The sequence below is a fragment of the Chiroxiphia lanceolata genome, chromosome 7 (assembly GCF_009829145.1).
Source record: "Chiroxiphia lanceolata isolate bChiLan1 chromosome 7, bChiLan1.pri, whole genome shotgun sequence".
In the NCBI taxonomy this organism is placed as follows: domain Eukaryota; kingdom Metazoa; phylum Chordata; class Aves; order Passeriformes; family Pipridae; genus Chiroxiphia; species Chiroxiphia lanceolata.
The window spans coordinates 31,618,284-31,643,477 of record NC_045643.1 but is presented as its reverse complement, the minus strand read 5'-3'; the positions used below and the strand labels follow the sequence as shown (position 1 = coordinate 31,643,477).

The 25,194-nt window shown below is 37.7% G+C and overlaps 1 protein-coding gene across 1 annotated transcript in view; it reads left to right on the top strand.

The window, feature by feature from the left end:
- DPP10 (dipeptidyl peptidase like 10) overlaps positions 1 to 22,477 on the top strand; it is a 265,286-nt gene extending 242,809 nt beyond the window's left edge. The window contains 9 exon segments of the mRNA XM_032693535.1: positions 813 to 911; positions 1,016 to 1,085; positions 10,179 to 10,373; positions 11,880 to 11,934; positions 15,931 to 16,030; positions 16,772 to 16,830; positions 16,917 to 16,989; positions 18,618 to 18,691; positions 20,181 to 22,477. Of these exon segments, the coding sequence (XP_032549426.1) occupies positions 813 to 911; positions 1,016 to 1,085; positions 10,179 to 10,373; positions 11,880 to 11,934; positions 15,931 to 16,030; positions 16,772 to 16,830; positions 16,917 to 16,989; positions 18,618 to 18,691; positions 20,181 to 20,318 (863 nt within the window). The 3' untranslated portion in view covers positions 20,319 to 22,477.
- Positions 22,478 to 25,194: the final 2,717 nt, after the last annotated feature.

The following is a 25,194-nucleotide window of genomic DNA, read 5'->3' as shown; positions in this document are numbered from 1 at the left end:
AACAACAGAAGCCAAATAATAAGAGATATAATTTACACTAATGTTTTAGTGCAAGATTAGATTATCCTCTTCAACCCATAAAAGAATGATTAAGGACTACTTCAATTATTCCATCCCCAGGACTGTAATTATTCCATTTTGGTTGATTGCCCAGAAGAACATTCTCCTTAGACTATCCAGTTTGGGCCCTAAGTGAAGAGTTATTATTTAATTAAAGAAATCTAAATTTTGGAAACAAGATCAGTAATTTGAGTAAAAACAAACCAAAAAAAAAGAGAACAAATTAGTCATCTTTTTTTCCTGTGTAAAAGGACCTCTTCAAATGTGTCCTGCAGGTTTAAACCAAGCTGATGTCCCATTCTTGGTTGAAGTGCAGAAGACACATAAGGACATGCAGTGACCACGTAGAGTTGTGCTGGCTAAATGCTGCCTTGGAATAGGTAGCTTGAAAAGGATGCCTACAAGAGGCTTAGGATATTGTCCAGCAGAGCAGCCTTTTGCTGTAACAGCCTCTGTTAGTAGTGAGATACTGGTTTTCATTTGGCCATCAGCAATTTCATTGGTAGTGCTTAGTGAAAGCAAAGCCTGCTGAAGCCAGAATATGGACTAGATGTATATCTTTTGAATTAGATGTTTGCTCAGCTCCTGAATTGCAAAGTAGTTGCATTATAAAAGCAGTAGTTACAGAAGGTATTCATTTACAGGATTTATCATTGCACATTTGTCTCTTTTTCTTTAATGTTTTTGAATCTTGATTTATCTCTGGTGTGATGTGTGACGCCTTTCAACATGCTTTTTCTTCCTGTTTCTAGAGTTTTATATTTTGGAAAATAATGCTGTGTTGAAGGAAGCTGTTTTTAAGAAAAAGAATTACAAGACTGAAGTCAAAATGCTTCACATTGAGGATTACGGTAAAATCTGACAAAATGTTATTTTAGCAAACCAAAATCTTAGAATGTCCTGTTCTTCATCTGTGTAACAACCAGCCTTTAATGTTTTTCTCTTTTCTTAAAAGAATTCCCTTTACAGTTGTCACTGCCAAAAGATTTCACAGATCGAAACCAGTATGCCCTTCTATTAATAATGTAAGTATCTGTGTAGAATCACTGAAAATAAAAAAAGTGCATCATAGAAAACATTACTGTTTAATTAGAAAATGGTTTGTTCTTTACCTTGTGTAGGAAAATTACCTCATGTATTTGAGTTGATAAATCAAAAGGCTTGTTCTTGAGAAGACTTTATGGTAGGTGCTGCCTGGTAGAGGTGGCCTGGGGTTTTTTGAGCTCTCTAACTCTGCTTCTCTGTACTTTTATGTACATGAGGCACTGGCACTTCTAATGGTGTAGCTGTGAGTAGTTCTGCAGTCTTTCTGGGACCCATACTGATCCTACCCACAGAGTATCTCATTCAGAGCATGTGCTCCTTTTTATCCTGGTAGAAAATGGGTAGAGCTTCTGAGAGGGCTCAGTTAAGATGCATAAAGCAGAAACTGCTTTTAGGACACTGGAAAGAAGAAAACCATATTATTGAGCATCAGTGGCTGAAGGCACTATAGGCATGATCCAAAGACTATTGATGTCTGTAGAAAACCTCTGTGGGAGGAAGGTGGCAACTCCCTGGCAACCTGTCCTGCTCTTTTAAAAAGAAACAGGGTGTATGTTTCTTGCAGAGACAGTCAGCCTTTAAGTTACATGTCTACACAATGTGAGCAGAGGAAAAGAGCGGAGTCTTGAGTGTGCCTACAGCCTACCTGGGGAAACTGGTGATGGCCAGCTCAGGGCACCACTCCTCTCCACCTGATCTCAGCATGAATGTAGAGGGCTTTTCTGTACCTGCAGATCATCTTCCAATCCTTTCTGGAAGGAATTGATGTGAATTTAGTAACAGAGGTGTAGGAATGCACTGCTAAATTGATTAATTCAGATTTTTTGGTTGTATTTATCTGCAGTTGTGGAGACTCTCTGGTCTTTAATTGGTTCATGAATACCTTTTTCTTGTGGAGAAGCATGACACATTGATATTATTTCATCTTTGCAGTATTTGCTAGCATGATTTTGGAAGCATGATTATATTTTAAGCAGCTCTTAAAAGTGTGCCAAAGGCAAACTGACTCTGTGAATTGACCCCAGCAGTACTGCAGGGACTTGCAAACATCTGTGCTTATTTCTTTTTTCTGAGACTAAGGAAACACTAAGGTGTTGGCAGTGTAATCCTTCCCTTTTTAAGTATGCTAGTGAATACAAAACCTGCCATATACAGGTATGGTAAAATATGAGGTTTTATACTCATGTAGAACTACAGAAGACAGAAGGGAAGGATCAGAAAACTGAGAAGCCCAAAGTCAGAAATTACAGGAAAATGAAAAAAGAAAAGCTAAGGAAATTATTTTGAAATGTATTTTGATACTGAGGTGGTGAAAGAACTGAGAAAGTATTGAGGTAAGGTCTGAGTTTAAACTTAACAAAGTTGTGAGTACCCAATAAGCAAATAATATGGGCAAGTCATAATGTATGGCTATGTTTTATAATTGTTGTTTTTTTTTTTTATGATGGGCATGTTGGATAAAAGGGAAATTCATCAACTTATGAATACAGATTGTTGTATCTACGTTTACAGCATGGAGCCTTTGCTTTTCAGTCAAATACCTTTGCAATATCAAATTCTCAATGTTAGCTTTAGCGGGAGTTAGTTTTAGAAAACCTTGTACAGTAATAAAAGTATGAAACTGAAAATTAGAAATCTGTCCTGGCTCATGTAATGTAGCGTTATTTTGTGTCCTCCTATTCCCTAGAAGAGAAAGAAGTTATATTTCTTCTACAGCTTTTTACAGACTTTAAACTAAGGTTGCCAGCAATCCCTTTTTCTATTAAAGAGGTCCCCAAAAGAAATATAAAACTGAAAACTGTCACAGAAGTTATCAGAAGTTCCCTTATGGGATGATTATTTGAGCCTAATAAATTCTGCCTAGCTCTTGAGAAAGAGCTGTGAGTGTGTAGGGGGTAATTTCTTGACCCACACAGCTCCAAATTGATGTCTTAAGGTTTATTTCATGATCAGAAATACTACTTCAAAAAAAAAAAAAAGAAAAAAAAAAGAAAAAGTATTCAGGTCCAAGGAGAACATGTAGCTTTTATAGGGAACACTGATTAGTTGTATGGGTGGTATAATTTCCCAGATATTTGACTTTCCTTGGTCCCAGAGTGATACTGTTGGAACTGATTGAAAGACCTGCTTTTCCTACTGCTGGAAGTGTTAGACAAGAATTAGTGGCTGATAACAAGCACTACCTTTCATATTGTTCAGTTGCACCTACTTTCTTTCTTACATTCTCAGTCATGATACAAATTATCATTATAATCCAGCTACTGAAAATTTGAAAAAGAATGCTTACCAATGTCCCTGTAAGAGTGTTGGTTTAATTGTATGTCCATTTTTTGGAAAGGAGATTCTATATAACATCTTGATTCAGACAACACGCACTTAGATGTATATGAAAAGAAGAGGTATATCTGAAAAAATGGAGTATTAGTAGATAAGAAGTGGGTTTTGCTTTCCACCTCAGTAGCAGGGCGCTTTGTCAGGGGCTTAAGAAGGGAAGGAGGAAGGGAAGGAAGGAAGATGAGGAAAAGACAATGTGAGTTTAAACCTGAAATTCACCTAATAGGTCTTTGCAGTGCAAATTAAATGTTTAGTTAAGTGCATATAAGTTTCCAATGTATGTAGGCTTTGTCTCCTTAGCTGGACGGTAGATATGGCATATAAGATTTAACAGACTCTTGCTGTTTGGCTGCAGTCACTGCTCCAGAGTCACTCCAAGACTCTGATGAAAATTGATCTCCCTTGTGTCTTACATTTTGCCAGAATCTGGTTTACCTGTGTGGTCTTGTCTCTTCAGAGAGAGACACCACTTGTGCTGGTGACTGGCTTCGCTGGCTCAGAATAAAGTGGGTTTTTGATGACTGAGGTTCATCACATTACTGTAAATTTTCATCAGCAGTGACTACTTCTGTATGGTGTTAATGTACTCTCTGGGTCAATAGGATTACAATGGGATTAACAGAATTTGGAAATAGGTAAAGCGGAGGAAGTTTGGTGCTGTGTGGTTTGGATATTTTTCAAAGCACTGAAAGCTAGTAGCCATTTCAAAGGTGCATGACTATAATAAGTCTCCTGTATTCATGCAAGGATGTCTACAGGTAAAACCCACTACAAGGTAAATTTGAACCTCCAGCACATGGCACTGGGGTGCCTGAGTTTTAAGGCTGAATCCTGGAAGGGAACTAGTCAGTAATCTGGTCCTGATGTGAAACCTGGGTATGAACTAAGTACAGTTCCATGTAGACACAAGCTCAAATTAAGAACCAGGCCCTGAATATCCTGTCATCTTCATCATAAGGATTTTGCCAACATTCGTCCATTAACAGTTGCAAAGCATTCTGCAGTGGTCAAATAGCAGATTTTTGTATTGCTGGATTTAAGTTTATGTCCATTTGTATGGCTGGACTATCAAACAGATAGTTCTCGTGTAGAAACCAGTTGTCAGATGGCACTGGTTTTCGTTCCAGAATTGTGATGTGTAGCCCATAAAATGTTAAAAGGTTAATACACCTCCCTTTTTTTCCGTTTGTTCTCCTAAACCACTAATACATTTCACACTCAGTTTTCTTCTGATATAATATGTACAGTGTAGCTATAGATTAGAGAGCTCTGCGGTAATTGCCTGAAAGAGTGATTATCGTCTTTTTTCTATATAATTAAGATCAAAGTTTAAATTTCAGATCCTTGATTTTCTCATTATGGTTCACCTTACTCATTAAAAAAGTTGGAACATACACTTCTTGGTAACACACAGGAAATGATTAAGTAAAGACTTTGCCATTTAATCTGGGTAATAAAATCAGCGTAGATAATCATTCTTTATTTTGCCTTGAACATAATTAACCTCATTTCTTCAAATCTGTAGATAATGTATCTTAAATGTCAGCATCTATTATTTAACATCATTTAAAATTGTCCAATATTGTGGATATTGTAAAACTGAAGCAGTGGAGAGCTTGCTCTGATATTTGAGGAGAAAAAAACCACAGGTGTTCTCCAATGTAACAGTGAATTGTCTCCAAGAGGTTTCTTTTTGTTTGTTTGTTTACTTGTTTTCTTATATATTGGTAATAAACAGGAATTGGTTTACCTGTTGTTGAAATTATGAAAGTTTTAGGCCTTCAAACAGGCAATCAAACCTGTTTATGCGTCCAGTGAATACACTCTTGGAATTGATTGCAAGATAAGACAATAGGGTTTGAAGTGAATTTTTTTTGCAGCTTTGAGAACAAATAATTAAAAGACTAGAAGAAATACAGAGAGGCTTAATGCAAGTGTTGGGAAATATTCAAGATCTGAGGTATGGTAACACTGCCAATTAATAGCTGTCTTGTGCACCTTTCTCTTGTGAAGGATATTGCTCATTTTAAGTGGCAGCTGTTGCAAAAGAAGGAACAATACCTGGCTGCATGGTGAAGTGTAAAAATATTTTGTGAAAACTTTGCTTTTTAGGAGATCCCTAAGTCATGTGAATAATTCATGAATTGCTTTGACAGCTATCCATTTCGTGCCTGTATTCATCCTGCCTCTGCAGAGCATGCCAGTATTTCACTGATCTTTTGTGTTTTTGTTACATCAAAGTATTTGATGAACAGTCTTTTCTTTTTTACTCTTAGATTTTCTTCCCCATTCTTTGAACTTTGTAATATTTCTCAAGGCCTAGAGGGAAGATTCATTTAGTTTAGTCTAAAAGAGGAATAGACTGGAGGCTCATTCCAGCTGTTTCATTGGCAGTAGCAGTCCTGGTGCTATGGGCAGTAATGGATCTGCTCACTCCCTTTCTCTTCAGTCTTGTCCACGCAAAAGTCTTGAGGAATCATTGAGCTAAGATCCATCCTCTTTCAGCTTCCCCTATTCCCACTTCCCCCACAGCAGTATATATCTTGCTAGGTGAATAAAATGATCATTTAATCTTCCATAGCAAAAAAAGCAAGAGGAGATTCAAACCTTCACCTCCTTTTCCTATGACACAGGACAGGGTCTTGTTCTCAAAACTGTATTTTTAAAGTCTTCAGCCTTAAGGGTTTCAGAAAGGTGTTTTAAGATTAAAAGTTTTATTTTTCATACTATATTCTATGCTTTACTATGCTGTCTGCTTTGGTCCTGCCTGTTGCATGTTTTCTACCCTCATAATGGAATCTCTTCTCGTCATGTCTTTTAATTTGTTTGGCCATATTGCAGGCAGGAGTTGTAAACACATGATCTATCTTCAGTTACAGTCTGCGGTATCTAAACAGGGCATATGAAGAGAGAGAAAGCATTTGTGATTTTTTGTTCTCAATGTTTGAGAGTATTCAGGTTCCCTGATTTTTGACCAGTAATGGTGTGTGTGCTTGGAAGATGATGCTTGTGGAAGAGATGCTTATGAAATCTGAAAATGAAGTGGATTTTTCTAGTATTTGCACCAGTTTTGTAAAATGATCCTTCCCCACTCAGTTTCACCATAAACAAAATATGAGTTTTATCAATAACATTTCTTTACATAGATTTTATTCTTTCAGTTACTGTCTTTCTCACATATTTTCTGTCAAGTTACCTTTTCCATATGCCGCATCAAATCTACTGTTTTGCAGAAATAGAAAGAAATGTACTGGATATTAAGCAGTGATGACAGCAGTTATTTGGTATGCATCTTTTAAAATTGTCTTCCCTCCTGCTTGGTCAGTCCTGTAACTTCTAAAATTCATGTTCAAAATCTTGTCAATTAGCTTTTAAATGGTGCAAAATGTGGAACAAATTTTGCTGCGGTCGTGACAGCAGAGTGGCAGAGGAGTATTGCACAGAGTACAGCACAGCAGTGTTAGCCTCTCTGCTAACACTGCATTATTCCCTGTAGGCTGGAACTCAAATCATGAACAGAGACTTTAGTTTAAGCTTTTGGTTATAGAATCTGAAAGAACAAGTTCCTCTCTTTTCAGCAATCTATGAACTTACAATGAGCTGCCCCTTTTACCAGGCAGCTTGAGATGTATGTGACTGCCTTGCAAGAAGCATACAAATTACCCACTGAGGTCAATGATATTGGTATATTATTGATGGCTTCTGTCTATTTAAATGGTGCCTTGGTGATGAATTCCAGCAGTGCGCCCCAGCTGTCAGCACTTGTGCTGCCACAGCGGACTCCTAATCCGAGTGCAGTCACTGTTGAAGACACACACAGGGCAGCTCTGAACCTTGAAATTCAGGAGCAAAAATAAAAAAAGGAAAAGTGAAAGTGCTGTCACAAGGAAGAAAAATGAATCAGGAGGAACAAGGCATAGTCTTCATTTGAATCATTTTGCTCTTGTTGTTTGACTCTGGAGATGATGGTCCTTAAGAAAACCTTGAGGGATGTTGAAGAGCCTGTAGCTTTTCTTTGCCCTTTCCATGTTGGCTTTGATTTTGCTACAGTGCTTTGGCTAGTCTATGATTCCCTTAGGACCACCCATAGTCATGTGGGAAGAAGACTTCTGTGTTTGTATTACACCTAAGCTTAAATGGCGCAGACCTTCTTGCAGTATTACTAGTGGGGTCAAGAAATAATTCTCTGAAAAGTGTACCACTGAAGAGTGGGTAATTATAATTAGGCTGTGAGTAGTGATAAGCATAAAACAAAACCTGAACTTTGAGATAACTCTAAGCCCAGGACAAACTTCCCAAATCAGTCTGTGCATCAATATCAATCTTACTTTGTTACAGAGCCCTCAGGATGATGTTCAAAGGTGCATAAAGAATTAATACCTTGCAGAAGCCCCATTTAAAAGGTTAGCAATGGGGTCTGAATGGTGCATGTCTCTCTGTGGAGGACAGAAGCACACCTCAGATAATCAGTATCATTTTGTAGTAGCAGCTGAAGAGTAAAGCGACCTTTTGGTGCTAATGGGTATTTTGATATGTATCTCAATGGAAATAGCTTTAAATGCCTGTCACAGGCTACTTATATGGACATCCTTGAAATAAACTAGCCAGTGGAAAATTGCTTCCAAAAGCAATATGTCAAACAACCCATCGTGCAGGACTGGAACGTGTATGGTGTTTAAAGTCTGAACCTGAAAGTAGCCCAACTTTGCCCTCCAAAAAGGAGCTTGGGAAACCATCACTGTCAGTTCTCGCCCACTGAGAATTCTGCTGAGGCTCTGTTTGTTGTTCCTTTCTTAAGAGAAGAAATTCTCTGCAGTATCACGTTTGATTTAAAACACCTTGTGATTTTAAGCACTTTCTGGTTTAGAGAAAGGCTTACATGTAATGGTTTTTCCCTATTTTTAAGTGTCTAGGCATATGGCATATAACATATATATATATCTGTATATATGTGTATATATGTATATAAACATACCAGATGTATATATAACCTAGATATATAACATGTATAAAACAAATCAGCTTTAGTTTAGTGTATTAGTGTTCTTATATTAGATGGAAGGGAAGCAGGCAGACTCGTGATATTTTCACTGGTGTGGGGTGCATTAAGCTCTTGGAAAGTTACCTAGTCGAACATGGATATTTCTGACATTATCCTATTGTGGAAATTTGGAAGAATCTAAAAGTAATTCTAGCTGGTCTGAGGCTGCTACTATTGGAAGTAATGATAAATGCTTTGTGAAAACATCTGCGTCAATATATAGTGCTTCTGAAAACTTTGCTCTGTACAATAAACAGATACTGAAGGTATTGTTCTGCTTGCTCCTGATTGTAAATAATAATGATTATATACTTTTTGAATTGTCTTCTGCAGAGTTAACTTGACAGTTTCCAAATATTGTTCTGTATTGTGAGCAGTTAAGTGTAATCACAAATGAATTGGTTAAGCAAACAAAAAAATGTCCTTTCTTACTTTTATAAAGCCAAGTATAAGCCTGATGCATGAGATAACGGTAAATCAAGCATAACATATTGTGACTGAGTCCGTAACCAAGTAATCCTGATTTCAGGTAGGTTTGACTGAATTTGAGAACATATATGTTCATCATATGCTTGCTAATTAATTAGATGATTACCTTGGAGATGGTCTGTGTTATCCACAGCCAAAATCAGATATTGAATCAGCACGTTATTGTACATGTAAGACAGTAGTTATTGCAGGATATTTTTGTCTCTCTTTCCTCCCCCAGGTTTACATAAATCTCTTTGGCAAAATAATAATTTCTGTCTTCATCTTTCTTTCACCTTAGACAGAATATTCCCACAGACCGTCCAATCTAATTTCCATACAGCCAGCACAGACACTTTTACATTTTAATTTGCAGTCAACTGGCAGATGCAGCCTGCATAGAACAATTTTGTATTTTGTACAACTTCATGGTAGCCTGCTCTTTTATTCTGTGTTTATCTTGGGGGAAAAATAATGACAAACATCCCTTTTAAAACTGACATTTTATTTTCTTTGTAAGGAAAACAATGTATTTGGCTTCAATGGCACATCTTATTGTTGCTCTAGAAACTGCATTTTCCCATTCTGTTCCACCTTTTCTGATGTAAAACACCCTTTTTTTTAATGTCATAAAATAAACTTATCACTCCTGCCTGCATCCATTTCTTGCTATGAATTTGGATGGAGAAAATATAATTTTCACCAGTGTATACTTCAGTCTTTTTTTTACTCTGTTTCAAGAAATGCATTCAAGGGTACAATAATGCAATTATTTTTGTTTTCTAAGGTAACATGCTTCTTAATAGTATTATATATCCTACAAAATGGTAATCAGGGTACAAAATGAATTTTCCTTTTTGTGTGTTTAGTACAGCTTAACCAATGCTGTATGACCCTTCTCAGAACTGAGCCATTAGTTATTATATGTTAGGGGGTTTATTCACTGTATTGTAAGCATCACTAGTTTTCTGTTTCTTTCAACAAAGTATATTTAGGTATTGACAGCACTGCAACATAGTGGTTATGCAGTTAAAGAAATTATTTTGTTTGCTACTGCTGCAGGGATAGCAGCACTAGCTAATGGGATGATATCGATGGAAGTGACAGTAATTCAGCAGGATTGCATAACCGCTGAACTCTGCCATCTAGGCTAAATAAAGTATCGGAGATCGGCACAGTGCATCACATTGTCAATAGTCTTCGTTTGTGTCTGGTGTGTTGGTATTTGCAGTGATGAAGCTCCAGGCAGCCAGTTGGTTACAGATAAGTTTCACGTTGACTGGGACTCAGTGCTTGTCAACTCTGATAATGTCATCGTAGCTCGATTTGATGGCAGAGGGAGTGGATTTCAAGGCCTCAAGATTCTACAGGAGGTCCACCGATGCTTAGGATCAGTGGAAGTGAAGGACCAAATAGCAGCTGTAGAGTACGTATGTGCAAACTTTTCTTCTCTTTTACCCTTCTTACACCTTGATGAACGAGCATTTTCAACTGAAACTGCCCAGAATGTTTTCTTTGCATTGTGAATGTTGTTAATGTTTATTTTAATGCAGTTTCAAATTTTGAAACAATGATAAAGCTGACCCTGCTCTGTGCAATCTAAATATGCCATCTGAGCTAATTTGTTTTTGTCTATATCCCTTAGGAAAATTCTTGTTAATGATTAAATGCATTTGTGTTACAGTATTTTAGGCCTATATGATTGGATACTGCTCTCATTTTCACTACAGAGATCTGGAGTAACAGCACAAAGCAAATGGAGTTATAATGGTGTAAATGAGAGCAAAATTTGGGCAAATGCCTGTTATTTCTCATTTGTATTATCATTCTTGAACTGAGATAAATCCACCAGCTGCAGACAAGAGTAATTTCCATCTATGAACTAATCACGTATACCTTTGACAACACTCTTTACTCAGGGTGCGCTTGTCAAAATGGCAAATACCAAGGTCTGGACGGATTTTTTCTAGGGTTTCACAGGGAAATGCAAGTTTAAAGCCAGATATTTTCTTCTTCTTCTTCTTCTGAAAGCAGTTGATGCTTCAGCCATTGCATGAGTAGGCAGCTGTGTCTGCTACCTGGGCAAGAGGGCTCCTGGTGTTCATGTTGGTCAGGAATGGGCCGCATTGAGGGGAGCAGTTCGAGGTGACCCTCCTGGAAGGGCCATCGGAAGCAGCCTACATGGTCTGCTGTGAGACCTGATCTCCCTGCTCAAATCCCAAGACGTTTTAGGCTAAATTTAGTCTGGTCTCTCTTGGAATGCACTGCATGGGAAAAAGGGAGGATGCCTGTGGCTGATAGGAGGTGCTGCAGCTGGTTTTGTCTCCTCAAAAGCTGGTTGGATTTTTTCTCTCAGGTTATTCTGTCCTTTCTGTAAAAAATTCACCATAGCTGATTAATGGCCTTGGTGAGATAATTAATTATTTAATTATCTAGATTCAGGAAGTTCCATTCATCTTACCTTCCTTCAGCTGTCAAAACACTGGTCAAAACCAGTCATTTCAGCTCTAGTCAGTGGAAAATCCTGGCATTTCTGGAGGATTACTCTCCCCAGAGTGAGAGAGGTTTCCAACATGGATGAGAAAGAATGGCTGTCTGACAGTGTCTCTCTTCTGTCCTTTACCTGAAAAGCAGATGTAAATGGGTAATTTAGACAAGATGCTTAAATTCAGGTATCTAAATTTGATGAGACGAGCCTAACACCAACTGTTTGCCATATAGAGAAGGAATTAGGAAGCAAATCACATTTCACAGTACTACTCGTGTGGATGTAATTTGTTCTTCTGCCTGACCTGCATGTATAATGAATCCTTACTGTACAAATAATTTTCTTTAAATAGCATATTCAGAAAGTAAAATTTACCATTTTACTTTACCAAAGTGAAAAACAAAACAAAACCAAAAACAAACCCACCAACTTTTTTTCTTTCAGATCACTATTGAAACAGCCCTTCATTGATCCCAAGAGACTGAGTATATTTGGAAAGGTAATGTACAAAAATAGAAGGATATATCATCATGATTCTTTAAGAAAATCCTGTCAGTTCATAAATAAATATATTTCCTATTTTCCTAAGACAATTTCATTTATTAAAAGAGAGGGGGAAACCTTCCATAATTTACTGTCTGTTCTATATATTATCTTTTTCTCAGAACAGGTATTTAATTCAATAACATTAGTTTTATAGTACAGCAGTATTTCTGTTTCAGAATCTGCAGGAGAAAGTATTTCTTAAAAAAATCTACTTTCTTTAGAAATTTTTAATGTGGGCTTGGTTTTTGTGAAAGCTTGTTTCTTACAGTTTTATATTTGGGCTGCATTTAAATTGAAAGTCACCCTAAAACAGCTTTTATATTTGAATGTTTTACTGACCCTTGAGCTCAGCTGACTAACAACCCTATGGTGCTGTCAACAACTTCCTTGTTACGCCAGTGAGAAGTCTTGCTTTGCTATTTTATCAGCTGTCTTTGCTGTGTGGCCTGTCATTGCCCTTAGCATGAGATAGAACGAGGCAAGGGCTTAACTTTTAGTAGCAAACTAAATAGCATTTTAGTGATGTCTGTTAAAAAGCAGCCATTAGAAACACCACACAACTGCTGCTTCATCTGTGAGTTGGTATGTGCAACCTTTTAATTTTGAAAATTTTTTTAATAAAAATGAAGCTGTTTTGTGCCTTTGAGCTCAAAGCAATAACAAACCATGATCAAGTACCCCCCAATCATCACTTATAAGAGCAGCATGGATTTCACTCTGAAATGCCTTAGTTTTCATCCCCACTCTGCCACTGACGTGCTGCATGTCCTCGGGCAGGTCATTTAACCTGCTTGTCTCAGTCTGTCTGAATGCAGGACAAGGATATTGGCATTTACCTCCTGCACAGTAGCATTTTGAGGACTGGCTAATGTTTGTGGCTATTATTAGCATTTCAAATGAATGTGACCTTCCTCAAAGATTTGAGCTCCTGCCACGTTCCTTGGAGCTAAAGAAACTGTCACTGCAAGAATTTCAGGAGGCAGGATTTGGTTTGTAGGGTGGCAGCCAGAGATTTTTCAGCTGAGGATGTATAAGCTGGGCTGATTTCATCCATCAGATGATTGTGGCCACGTTTCTCTTCAGGTTTTAATACCTGTTACCAATGTATATGAAAGTGCACATGCATAGAAGCATCAACATTTCTCCATATCCTCTTCCCAAATGATTAAAAATACTATTTCTGAAGTTAAATCCCTAAGCACCCTGAATTAGTCACTTGTTTCTGACTTCAGAAATTATTTCCACTGCTACTTGAAAATTCCCACTCGTTCTCTGTCAGAGATTCAGTAGTATCCTGTTTCCTAAGAGTGATGTGATGAGACAGTTACCATAGAGCATACACATAACTATGGCTTTACATATCTTCCAAGACCTACCCCTGCTTTTTTTTCTTTCACAAAATATTATTGAGGACCATGTTTCTGCACTTATTTTCTGATAGAAGTATTGAGGAATGAAGAGTGGGAATGTAAGAAAGCAAAGAGCAAAAACTCAGAATTTTGATTAAAAAAAATCTATTTAACACCTTCCCAGGGTTAATTCTATTTTCTCTGCTTGTTTTAGAGTCAATTAAAAATCTACTTTAAAACTCATTTACTTTTTACTATGTACAACGTGATAGGGAAAATATTTTTTTTCTTTCTATGCATTAAATTTGCCTTACTGATGGAAACTGAATATGCACTTTGCTTGAAAATAAGATGATTTTGGAATAGCTTAATGTTGATCTCATAAAGCTGGACTCATGCATACTGTCAGGCAGCTTTTTAAGATGTTCCAGAACTACACAGAAATAAAGTTCTTGTCACAATCAGTGATGTAAATGAGGCACAAGAGTAACAAGACTGTCCAGAAGGGCACAGTGTGGAAAATATCTACTTCTGACTGCCCCATTGCTTATCTCTGTGAGGGGTGCATGCCCAAGTGATACATGATCCAAGGGTCTTTCTGAACTGTTAGACAGCAAATTTTGGTTCCATGTAGTTTGTGGATTTATGCATGGATGTGAGAGTTTAAAAATGAGTTGCAATTCCAGAGCCAACCTCCTTCTTGAAAATACGGTGATTAGGTTGTAACCACAGAAACCCAGCCCATGAGTGGGGCACCACGTGTCCTTGCACCAGGACGTGTGAACTATTTTCTGCACTGTCATTGTGAAATGCTTTGGAAAATGTGATATCGCTCTCTAATGCTTTTTTCCTGGAAAGCCTGGCTGGAAGCAAGGGCATAAGCAGAAAGGAAAAAATTCCCAGGAGAACTAAACAAGCTCTTAATGAAAACATGGCATAAATAATAAATAACCTGGCAATACCTATTCCAGGATTAAAACTGTGCTGTTGGGAAAGACACAAACAGAATATTAAACAAAAGCAAAACAAGAGAAAACCCGGAGGCAGAGGAAAGTTGCTGTCCTCTTAAACTCTTTGAATTATCCAAGTTACTGTTGCCCATTCAGAAATTCTTTCTTAGGTGAAATCTGCTCCTGCACATGGACAGATCCAGGCAGCTCTTGGCCTCCTGGGCTGGAGTTTCCATGGAAAAGGAATAGCTCAGTTCTTCACACTCCCTTGAAAACTCAGCACTTATTTTGTTTTTCCTTCAGTGTGTCCATTTCCACTTACTGTAGATTGATTCCAAAGAATGTTTATCTCTGCTTATTTTTTCTTAAATAAAGCTAAAGGATTTTCAAATATTCCCATTCTTCCATAGAAATCATCTATTTATTAAATATTTAGACATGAAGAACAGGCAGCATTCATAGAAGTCCATGAGAAAACTGTAACCATTTGATGCATAACATTCTTTTTTTGGGTCAGCTGGTGTTTTGTATTTTGTTTTCCCTGATATGGGATAATTTCTTCTTTCTGAAATATGTTGTGCCAAACACAAAACAACAACAAAAAACAAACCTGAAAAAAATCGACTTTTCAGCACTGATGAAGGGAAAACAAAAATGGCAAATAGAGAAATTGGAAGAGCCCATAATATACGAGAAAATCATTGATCCCAGATGCCACAATTCAGAATTTAATTTTCTGTGGGTCTAGAATGATTACAGGTGTACAGAAATGGATTTGCAAGGAAAACTGTGGCTTCAAGTTAAAGCTTTCGCAAATCTTTCATGACGCTATGTCACAACTCTTCCCAGAAAAGTCTATTACAGACTTTGCAGGAGGGATGGTGAAGAAATAGGGACAGACAAATGTGGTGAGGCAAGGACAGACCTCCCCAGTTCTACCCCGTCTCTTTTAACTTCTTTGTGCCATCTGTGCTCCCTGCTTTGTAGCAAAGCAGCCTCATGGATGCTCTTGTGGCCAGAAAGAGCATCCAGAGATCAGCATAATACTGAACAATGTGCTTACATACAGCTTTTATTTCTGCAAAACAGGGCAAGATCTGTATCTCTCTGTGGGATCTTTGACATGCAGAAACCTCTTTAATAGCAGTGGGATTCAATCTACGAAGGTTCAGGTGTCAGGGGGAGGACATAATGCACTCAATTCACAGGTTACCCCCCTTTTCCTACTCTCTCTTCTGTCAGCAAAATGCTCAGTGTATCTTGCTACTTTGCAAGTATCTATATCAAACACTAAAAACTGAGTACAAATCTTGCTATCTAGGCTGTACTCCACAAAACCTTACCTTTGGGGTTTGCTTTGTAGGTTATTTTCTGTAGTTTTCAAATCTACTAAGTATAGGCTAGACTTCCATGATGGAATTGTGGAGCTTGAACCAAAATATACTCGTTATTATTAATTGCATAGTTTAAAGATTATGACCAGGTCAGTGTGATCTCCATTCACTCTTGAACTGAAGTTTCACATTTCCTTTGAAAGTAATTCTTGCAGATATAACTGCATACTGTAAAATGATACCATCAGATTAGCAAAATGGCCTTTATTGTTGCTAAAGAGAAATGAATCAACAAAAATCTCTATCCCATTATTAGGGATATGGTGGCTACATTACATCAATGATCCTGAAATCCAGTGAACGGCTCTTCAAGTGTGGAGCTGTGGTGGCACCAATCACAGATATGAAGTTATATGGTGAGTATTTGCTACCCTACACCTATATGATAGGCTATTCAAAGTGTCTTTTATTCATGGAGGTGTTATTTATTTTAACTAAGGGCAGATAATGTAACAACATCAATGAGATTTCACCTCACTGTCTCATTCTCTTTAAATGAAAGTGAAGCTAAGACTGGGACAGTTTACCAAAGCACACACCAGATACATTATTATTAACACCACCGATTTTTGCAAAGGAGTTGTTTCTCGTTGTCCACTGAAATTCAGTCAGAAACTCATTTCCTAAGGATCCTTTAGGTATATCAGCATGAATCAAGACTTACGTGGGGAATGATTGTTTTAAGGTTAGCAGTGAATTTCCTACAATATCAACCATGTTTTCATTCAATCACAGGATATTTTGGTTATGTATATGAAGTTTAGGGCACAGGCTCTGGACTGTGATACATGGGAAATCAGAGCATATTCCTTTACTGGTCTGTTAAACTTTTCACAGCATTTTGGTTTGTGTTTGGGTTTTTTTGTTATTGGTCGTGGGCTTGGGTTTTTTTTTCGGAAGGGGAGTTAGTTGATTTTTCGTTGATTTCTTTTTTTAACCATTTAAAAATGGTTTTCAGTGGTACATTAAAATGATACATTTTGATTCTAAATGAACATCTCTGTTGACTTCATGGCTTAAATAGCTGCTACTGACTCTAGGTCAGTTTTTAAATAGAAGTAACTCTAAACTCACAAGTTTTTATTTTACTTTTACAGCATCAGCTTTTTCAGAAAGATACCTTGGTATTCCATCAAAAGAGGAAATTACCTATCAGGTAAGTGAGGATAAAAAAGTAACTTAAAATGACCATTTTAGTCTCAAAATGCAACTCAGTTATACTTGTGTGTGTTTGTTTGCCAGGCATCCAGTGTATTACACAATCTTCATGGTTTAAAAGAAGCGAATTTGCTAATAGTTCATGGAACAGCTGATGGTAAGTATTTAGAGATGCAATTAATTTAGAGTCAGAGCTTCTAATAGGCAGGCGTTCAAGGACTGATGAGGCACACACCTAGCAAGTATGTTTTCAGTTTTACTATCCCTCTGATATGATTTTTTTCTTTTGTTTCAACTTCTAACTCTAAACTGATGACATTTTTCTTTGCTGAATATTTGCACCTTTCAGGTGCTGTATGTTCTAATTTGTTTAAATCTTGGGGACCACTGTCTTGCTAGTGAAAGGTATTACCTGAATTATTAATAGAACTACATACATTTTTAATGTTGTTTTAAATTCATAGAAATTCTGCAGAATTATCAGTACAGTTGGTGAAGTACATTACCACATGGAAAGTTAATCTTTTCAGCTAATTAATTACAAGGTAGTGTGAAAGCATCTGAAGCTGAAGCTATACATAACCTTTTAATAGCACCAATACTTTTAGCAATAGTTTAAGACAGAGAATGAGTAAAGCAGGGTAAGTTCTAGCACTTTAAATGGAATCACAAGATGTGTCAAATGAGATAATTTGTAATTACAGACTTAAATTTAACTGCAGTGTATTTTTTTGAACTTTCTTAAACTGATGTAAGTCTGAAGAACAAGCTTTGATGCAGGCACAAATTACAGTGCTGCAAGCAGCTTCTGTGAACAGATTCACATGCCTACTTCTTTCCCCAGCATTTTTCTGGTGAATGTGGGATAATAGAAGGTTTCTTACTCCTCATTCTGGAGGGATAAGTACCTCACAGTGATGGGCTGAGATGAGAGTGCCCATGCAGAGCTGGTACAGTGAGAATGGCACCTGCAAGCCTGTCACCACTGTGTGAAGGCACCAAACCTGTGTTATGGATCCAAAGTGCAGTCAAAAGGGTACAAACACTGTCCAGTGTTTCTTGCCAGACCACAGGGGACAGGGGCAGAGAAGATAACTGGGTGACTGAGCAGACATGAGTCTCAGACTTTGCTGGTTGTAACAAGCAGCAGGAATTTCTGCCCCTCTGAACTTGGTCCTTCCGGGAATTGGGACTACAATAGATATCTGAGCAATGCAGTGTGCTCAAGCCTAGGACTATGATTGCCTGCAGCCCTTGTTTAATATCACATCTAGTGACACCACCCAGCCCACTTGCAGCCCATGCTCTGCAGGGTTAGGACATCATAATAAAGCTGCCTGGTTTTACCACACAAAGCTTAGGTTACTGATGGGTTGTAGAAACTCCATTTCCTTAGGAAGTGTGGACTGTAACAACCCTGTGCAAGCAGTGGAAAACCCAATGTGCTTTCCTTCAACACAATTATAAAATGCCTAGATGTTCAAACAGAATGGTTTTACACACCTCTATCACAGTGGATGCAAATGAATGGTAAAGACAGGAGCCCTCACAGAGTATGTGGAAAGTATGACTTCCCTTGGGGCTTCCAGCTTCTTCTCCAAAACCTCTGTTGTAACACCCTGTATTGCTGTTTCTGATGGAGCTGGGCACTTCTGACCTTAAAGATAGTCAGCTTCTGATCCAGTAATTACAGAGGTTGGAAATGTTTTCAGCCAAAGCTGTTTAGCAGATAAGTATTTCATAATAGTGTAGCTTTTTCTAATAATATCAAATCTTGTCTTGCAGCTAAAGTCCACTTCCAGCATTCAGCAGAACTAATTAAACATCTAATAAAAGCTGGGGCTAATTACACTATGCAGGTATGTGCACTGTGGCTTTTCCTATAAACATAGTTGAACATTTAACCTCCTATTGCTATTTCTTCACTGAGAAGGACTCTCCCTACCAGAACGCAGCAGTATTACCTCAGTTTGCAGTTACAAGTCTGTTTAATCCCATTTTCCTCACTGTTGGTATAGAAATCAAGAACTATATCATCTTCTAGTTCTCCTAGGCTCTTTCTGCTCTCTCTCATCCACCTGTTTATCTTACAACACTGTACAAAGTGCTCTGGAATCCATATGCACTATTTGTAGCATGGAGATATCATTACTTTAGTCCCTTTCTACTTAGAAAAGTATTGGGTCACATGAGAGTAATTTCCCCTTATTGTCAACATTTAGATTTATTAAAAGGCAGCTAAAAGGCAGCTAAAAGGCTAGAGCAGTGTTCTCTCTGTGCGTTGCCTTACAGAGGAGGAGAATGTTGTGAGAGCGAGACGGGAAGAGCAGGACAGGGCTACTGCCAGTGCACAGACTTGGATGGGACCCACCCAGAGCACGTGGATGTTGCTGGCCATTGGTTCTGATTGCATTAAACCTTCGTGGCTATCTGACACGATGTGGTTCTGGGTCACTCCTCCAAATATCTCTGATGTTACACGTTGCAAGCCTTGACATTGCTGAACCATAGGCGATCCTGTAGTTTTCGCTGAAGTGTGTGAGCTCCTGCCAGGGAGGAGGTGGCAACAAGGGGGTTAGTGTCACTCAGGAAAGGAAAAAGACTTTTTATGTACAATCTGTTCCCACTGTCCTTGTGATTTCAGCTGAGGTGATGTGAAGGCTTGTGGAGAGAAGAAGAAGCAGGAATCACAGAGTTATCTCAGGAGAGCCCTGTTGAGCCCTTCTCATGCAACCTTGTGATAACCTGAGTTTGAGGAAGCAGCTGAAGCCTTTTGCCTCAGGCCACCTCAGGTCTCTTGTCTCCTAGTCTGGACTTCATTCAGCCTGCAAACGTTTGCTGAGCCTCACTTGGGAGAGATTCCCAGTGGGATCTGATTCAGGAGATAAAAATGTCCACATCCACCCTAGGAGAGAAAGAGAAGATGGGCTTTAGACAAGATAGCAAGATAGTTAAAAATATGAATAAAAAGGTTTTTTGCTGAACACTTAGAAGCTGAGATATTGAGAGGTCCCTAAAAGCATGAGGTAATTAATTCTCATTGACGTTAATGGGATTTGAATGCCTAGGCACAATTGAAAATGCCAGCTAAGTAAACTGTTGTAAGCATAATGGCTGAGAATACAAATTTTTTCACTTCTGCAGATCCCACTGCAGTGGTTGTTTTATGAAATTCCAAGAGAATGAGTTTTACTTTGAGTTTTATTAGCTTTCCTTGATGCCGTAAAACTAATGTTATCATCCTGTTGTCATCTAAAACATTTTGAAGATCAGAGAAAGAAAATTAGAGCCCTAAATATTTGAAAAGCCTTTAGAAACTATTTACTTTTTTCCTTTCTTCTCTGCTAGATCTACCCGGATGAAGGTCATAACATTGCTTCTGAGAAAAGCAAATATCACCTTTACAGCACAATCCTTGGGTTTTTTAGTGCTTGTTTAAAGGAGGAGACACCAATTTTACCACAGGAACCTGAAGAGGATGAATAAGAAAGCCTATTTGTGTAGTACTGAAGGGGACTTACTCTGAGGCTCAATAAACCCTTAAATAAAAGTGACTGTAAGATTGCAGATTCTGCAGAAGCTCAAGGGCAGCTAAAGGATATCACAGTGGAACAGCACATTTACAGACAATGAGCTAATAAACTGGAATTCGACTGCAAAGTCCAAACATGTTACCAAGGGACAAAACCTTTACCTTTGTGGAAGGTCAACAGTTGGTTACGGTTTCCTGGAAGAACTTAGTTTTGCATAAGTGTAGGGTTAGTGCATGTTTGTTATGTTAAGCCTCACTGTTGGTTCTGTAAGTGGTTGCTCGTTTTTTAATTTAAATGCACATCTTTATTCATCTTTGCATAAGGCACAACCTATCATAAGTATTATGGCCACTAATATTCTAAAAGGTGAACTGCAATCTAACACTCTACTGTAATGTTACAATAAGTGCAATTCTTCTGCTGTCTATTACACGTAAGAAACCACAGAGATAATAAAGGGCACGATATTTTCTCTAATTTCTGCTCGAGGGGATATTGTCCAGTGCATCATATAACATTGATATGGAAAATTATTTCCCCACACACAATTTCAGCATTTACAATTATTACTGTACCTACTAGTAACCAATAAGGGATTTTTTGGTGGTGTGCTCTTGGTCTTTATGTATATACCCAGGATTCCCTAAGCAGAAAATCTTTCTGAGGTTGAAGAATTTTTTTCAAGATGTAATTGACAGCTGTATTTAAAACAATATCTGCAATTGAAATCATTCCCCCGTCCAAAATGTACCTATTGTTTTCTTAAAATATGTTTGAGTTGTGTTTTGGTATTGTTTATAGTAGTTAATAGTTTGCTGGTTACACTCTAATTTTAGAATATGCTACTTTGTCACATGTAAATTAGATACATAAATATTAAATTATAGTTTCAGATAAAGAAAGTTTATTAACAATGTATAATGCCACTGAGTAATACTTTACTCCTCAAATGAAGACATATTTTGTATAGTGCATCTTCCTTTTCTTCCATCTGGTTTCAAATGTAATTCTGATATTCATCAAGGTGGTGACATAGCTGGAACACACCATTACATTAATTTTTATTCCAAGGCTGCTCGTTAAGTCTCTTGCGACAGGATTTAGCTTCAACAGCATCACAAAGAAATGAAATGTTTTTCATTCAAAGCAAAGGAAGATCCTGAGAAGTTAAATTTTATTATTATTCAGCCCCTCATACATCTATCTATTTACCAGGGTGAATTACAGCAATAGAAATGGAAACTATGAAATAAACAAGGCAGCCAGTTTGGATTTGCAGAATATTAACTCTGATCGTGAAAATCAAGTATGGTGTTGGCTTAATTTTAGATATCTTCCAAACGTATATGAAAACTCTTCACAGATGCTGTGCTGCTTACAATAGCTGTAGTTTTTTTATTTCTGGATATATTCCAAATACTTTCCTACTCAATTAAGGTTTAATTTCTTGCAAGATTAAAAAGAAAGTAATTTTTTGAAGGTAAATATGCAGTTTAAGATGTAAAGTTTGCATATTTTATGAGAATGGGAATTGTTTTTGATGTAATCAAAAAGCACTTGGAGCTTTTTTACTCATCAATTCCTTTTGGAATATTTTCTTTCACAGTTAAGATTTTTTTATGATGCAAATAATTAATTTGTCTGAAAGGTGTGGTTTTATGGAACACTGGAAAGTCTCTGTCTTTTTAATGTTTAGTATTTATCTTGTTTTATTAGCAATGTTTAACTGTTTTTCAATTAGTTTAATACAGTTTTAATGTGCAATGATATCTCGTTTGGGTCCCAGTGTCACCACAAAGTATGGCTTTGCTTTGTGGTAGTTATATGGAGTACGTATCTATAGTATAGGTACGGTATATATTTATGGAGGCTACTATGTACACTACAGTAAGATCATAGAAAACAACAGAAAACAACAAAAAAAAGTAAGAGCAGAATTCAAACAAGATTTTGCAAATCCTGTTTTCTATAGAGGAGCACCGTTTTCAAGTCTTCTGTTGTCTGGGACTGCTAGTTTGTGATTTTATAAATTGCACCCATCACTTAATAAATGCTCACCTGACAATACTGATGCTTTTCCTAAACAAACACAGTAAACAAGCTCCTAATCCAGTTGAATTCAGTGAGATGTTTTCACTGATTGGAGCCAGATGCTCATGAAGAAGGCACAAGCTGTGTGCACGCATTGAGGTTGCTGCACGGACTGGGCGTGTGGAGGATACGTGAAAAGGCTGATTCCCGCAGTATGTGCTGGCTGTTCATCTGGGACACAGCCACTCTGTGCTCGTATTTTCTGTGCTTTACATTGAGTTGCATTTGGCTACCTGCAAAAGAAAGCAAACAAGGCTTGTGTCTCAGCAATAGGATTATGCATGTGCTCAGGAAATACGTTATCCCAGCTCTGTGGATCCACACCGTGTCCTTCTTTTCCCATAGCTCTGTTTCAGGCCCCTATTCCCTACTCTTTCTACCTCAGCATCTCACCTCCAATTTACCTGAATTTGAACGTGTCATGAGGACGTGGCCTTCTGTAAGAATGCCCTTGGCAGAACTGGTATGTTTAAAAAGTGTGTTATCTGAAATGTGGGTTATCTGTGTGGAAATGTGGTATGCTTTTAATGTTTTTGTTATTTCTTAAGATGTCATAGAAATACAGGTATTTTTATATTAATGTGTATACAAGAGTGAGCATCAGACCCGGATTAATTGCTTTTACTGACATTTTTATGTATGGGTTGAATTCAGATACTGCAAAAGTGTTTACAGGTGCAGGCTCTGATTCTAGTTAGACTAAAGAATTTGGTGTAAGGCGTCCCTTTACTTTTGCTTACCTGTTCAAGCAATTCTTCCACTTACAGCACAACTGAACAGTGTTATATATCAGATCCTACGTACATAACTAATCGTATCATTAATTAGCCCATGTGATCTATAGTGTTGATCAAGAGTTAGTACACATTGCACCAAAATAGCATGAAAAGCATAGACTTTTTGTAGCTTATCATTTGTTAGGCACCATGATGACATTTTAGGTCTGAAAAATTACTGTTTGATTCAGCTGTCCTTAAAATATGACACTTGGTAGACTAGACCTATTAATGTATGGAAAGCTAGGGAATCAGCATATCCATTTACTGCTTGCTAGAGCTTATCTTTACCTTCTTGATTTCCTCTCTCGTTTTTCTGCTATTACAACTTGCAAAATCTATGAAACCTGTCGGTCATACTGAAATTTCAACTATATCACAAAATCGGGAGTAACTACATGCCAGTTGGAATATTTTCCCCAGATTGTGGAGTACAAACAAAGGCTGATTATTTTTTAAATTAATTTATTTAATCTTTTTGCAGCAAGGCCAGAATTATTTATGACCTGGTTTGATCAACATCTGCTATGATTTGTTATAACCAACTGTTCACTGTTCCTCAGTTTTTGGCATACTGTATCTCCCTGGTCTGAAAATGAAGATGATTGCTTCTGTTCTCTCAGCTCTGGCACTTGTGAGTGTGGAGTTAGTTAGCTTCATTTAGTTGAGAAATTGTGCCTTTTAAGACAGAAGAGCTTGTATTTGATCTGAAGCCAAAGATTCTCCATGGAAACTTGGAATGTTGAATGTTGGCTCCTTTAATAAAACACAGAGGATACAAGGTGTGACCTGGTATCCCTCCTTGCAGGTTTATTAGGCACTACTGAAGAAACTGAAGCAAGAGGAAGACTGACCCAGAGATACTGAACACCACTTTCTTTTGCACAGTCTAGAAGCACACAGGCAAGGTGCAGTAGTCCAGGCATTTTATATTTGCTTGAGTAACTCCTCCTGGCAAGTCAGTTGCCTCCGGGAAAGAAGAACATCATCGGCATTGATTAGTGGTGCATCTTCTGTAAAGCGTCTTTCAGTGCCATTAAGTTTGCTTCTCTTTATCCTCTTAATGAATTCAAGAATGCTTCAGAGAATGAGGAGCTTGTGGGATGTGGCTAAGGGGAGTCACAACTTCCAAGGTGCCTGGAGCTTTGAAAAGAAAAGAAAGGATTTAGTTAAACTTCTGTCTGTTGAATTTCATACATGAAAGTCAAGAAGGAGCCTGGCATCAAGGAGGTAGGTGGATGGCAACTGTTAGTGATTCATTCACCAGGCAGGTAAAACAACATGCATCTTACAAACCTAGTACCTAAATGTGGTAAGTAAAATAAGTGCTTGTTTTCCAATGTCTGGAAATTACAGTGTTGTTAGATAAAGCTGATCAGATATTTGGAGGGAATTAAGGAAATTAAACCGCATGAGTGTATGCAGTCCAAAGTTTCCATTAAAGGGGACCAGACTTCTTTCCTGTATAATTAGTCTGGAAATCCAATATCCTGCTTTTACGTAAGTAGAACTTGAAAACAGCTAAATTGATTTAATAATGCCTATACCCCATGAGAACACAAATGATATAGATACAATTCTTTTTAATTAAAGTATCCCATAAAGTGCTAACAGCCCTTTTTTAGATTTCATGACTGAAGAAAAAAGAAAAAAAAAACCACAAAAACTTCTGATTGATAAAACCAGCAATAGGAATATAATTGGTAGGGAGATGCTCAGAAAATTTTTCCCTAAGGAAAATCATGTTTTCTACTGTAGCATATTTTGTGTCATAAGTGAGCTGAGAGTTCAACTGTCAGAGATGCTTCTAAGGGAATGGAGAGGCTGACACACAGGTGATGTCCAGAGGCTCAGCTGGGGAGCAAGTACCTGCACAGGCGGGTGTTCCCATCCTCCAGACAGTGCAGAACCTTCACAGCTCCATGAAAGGGGGTTGTAGTCTGAGATTTTAGTCCATCAAGC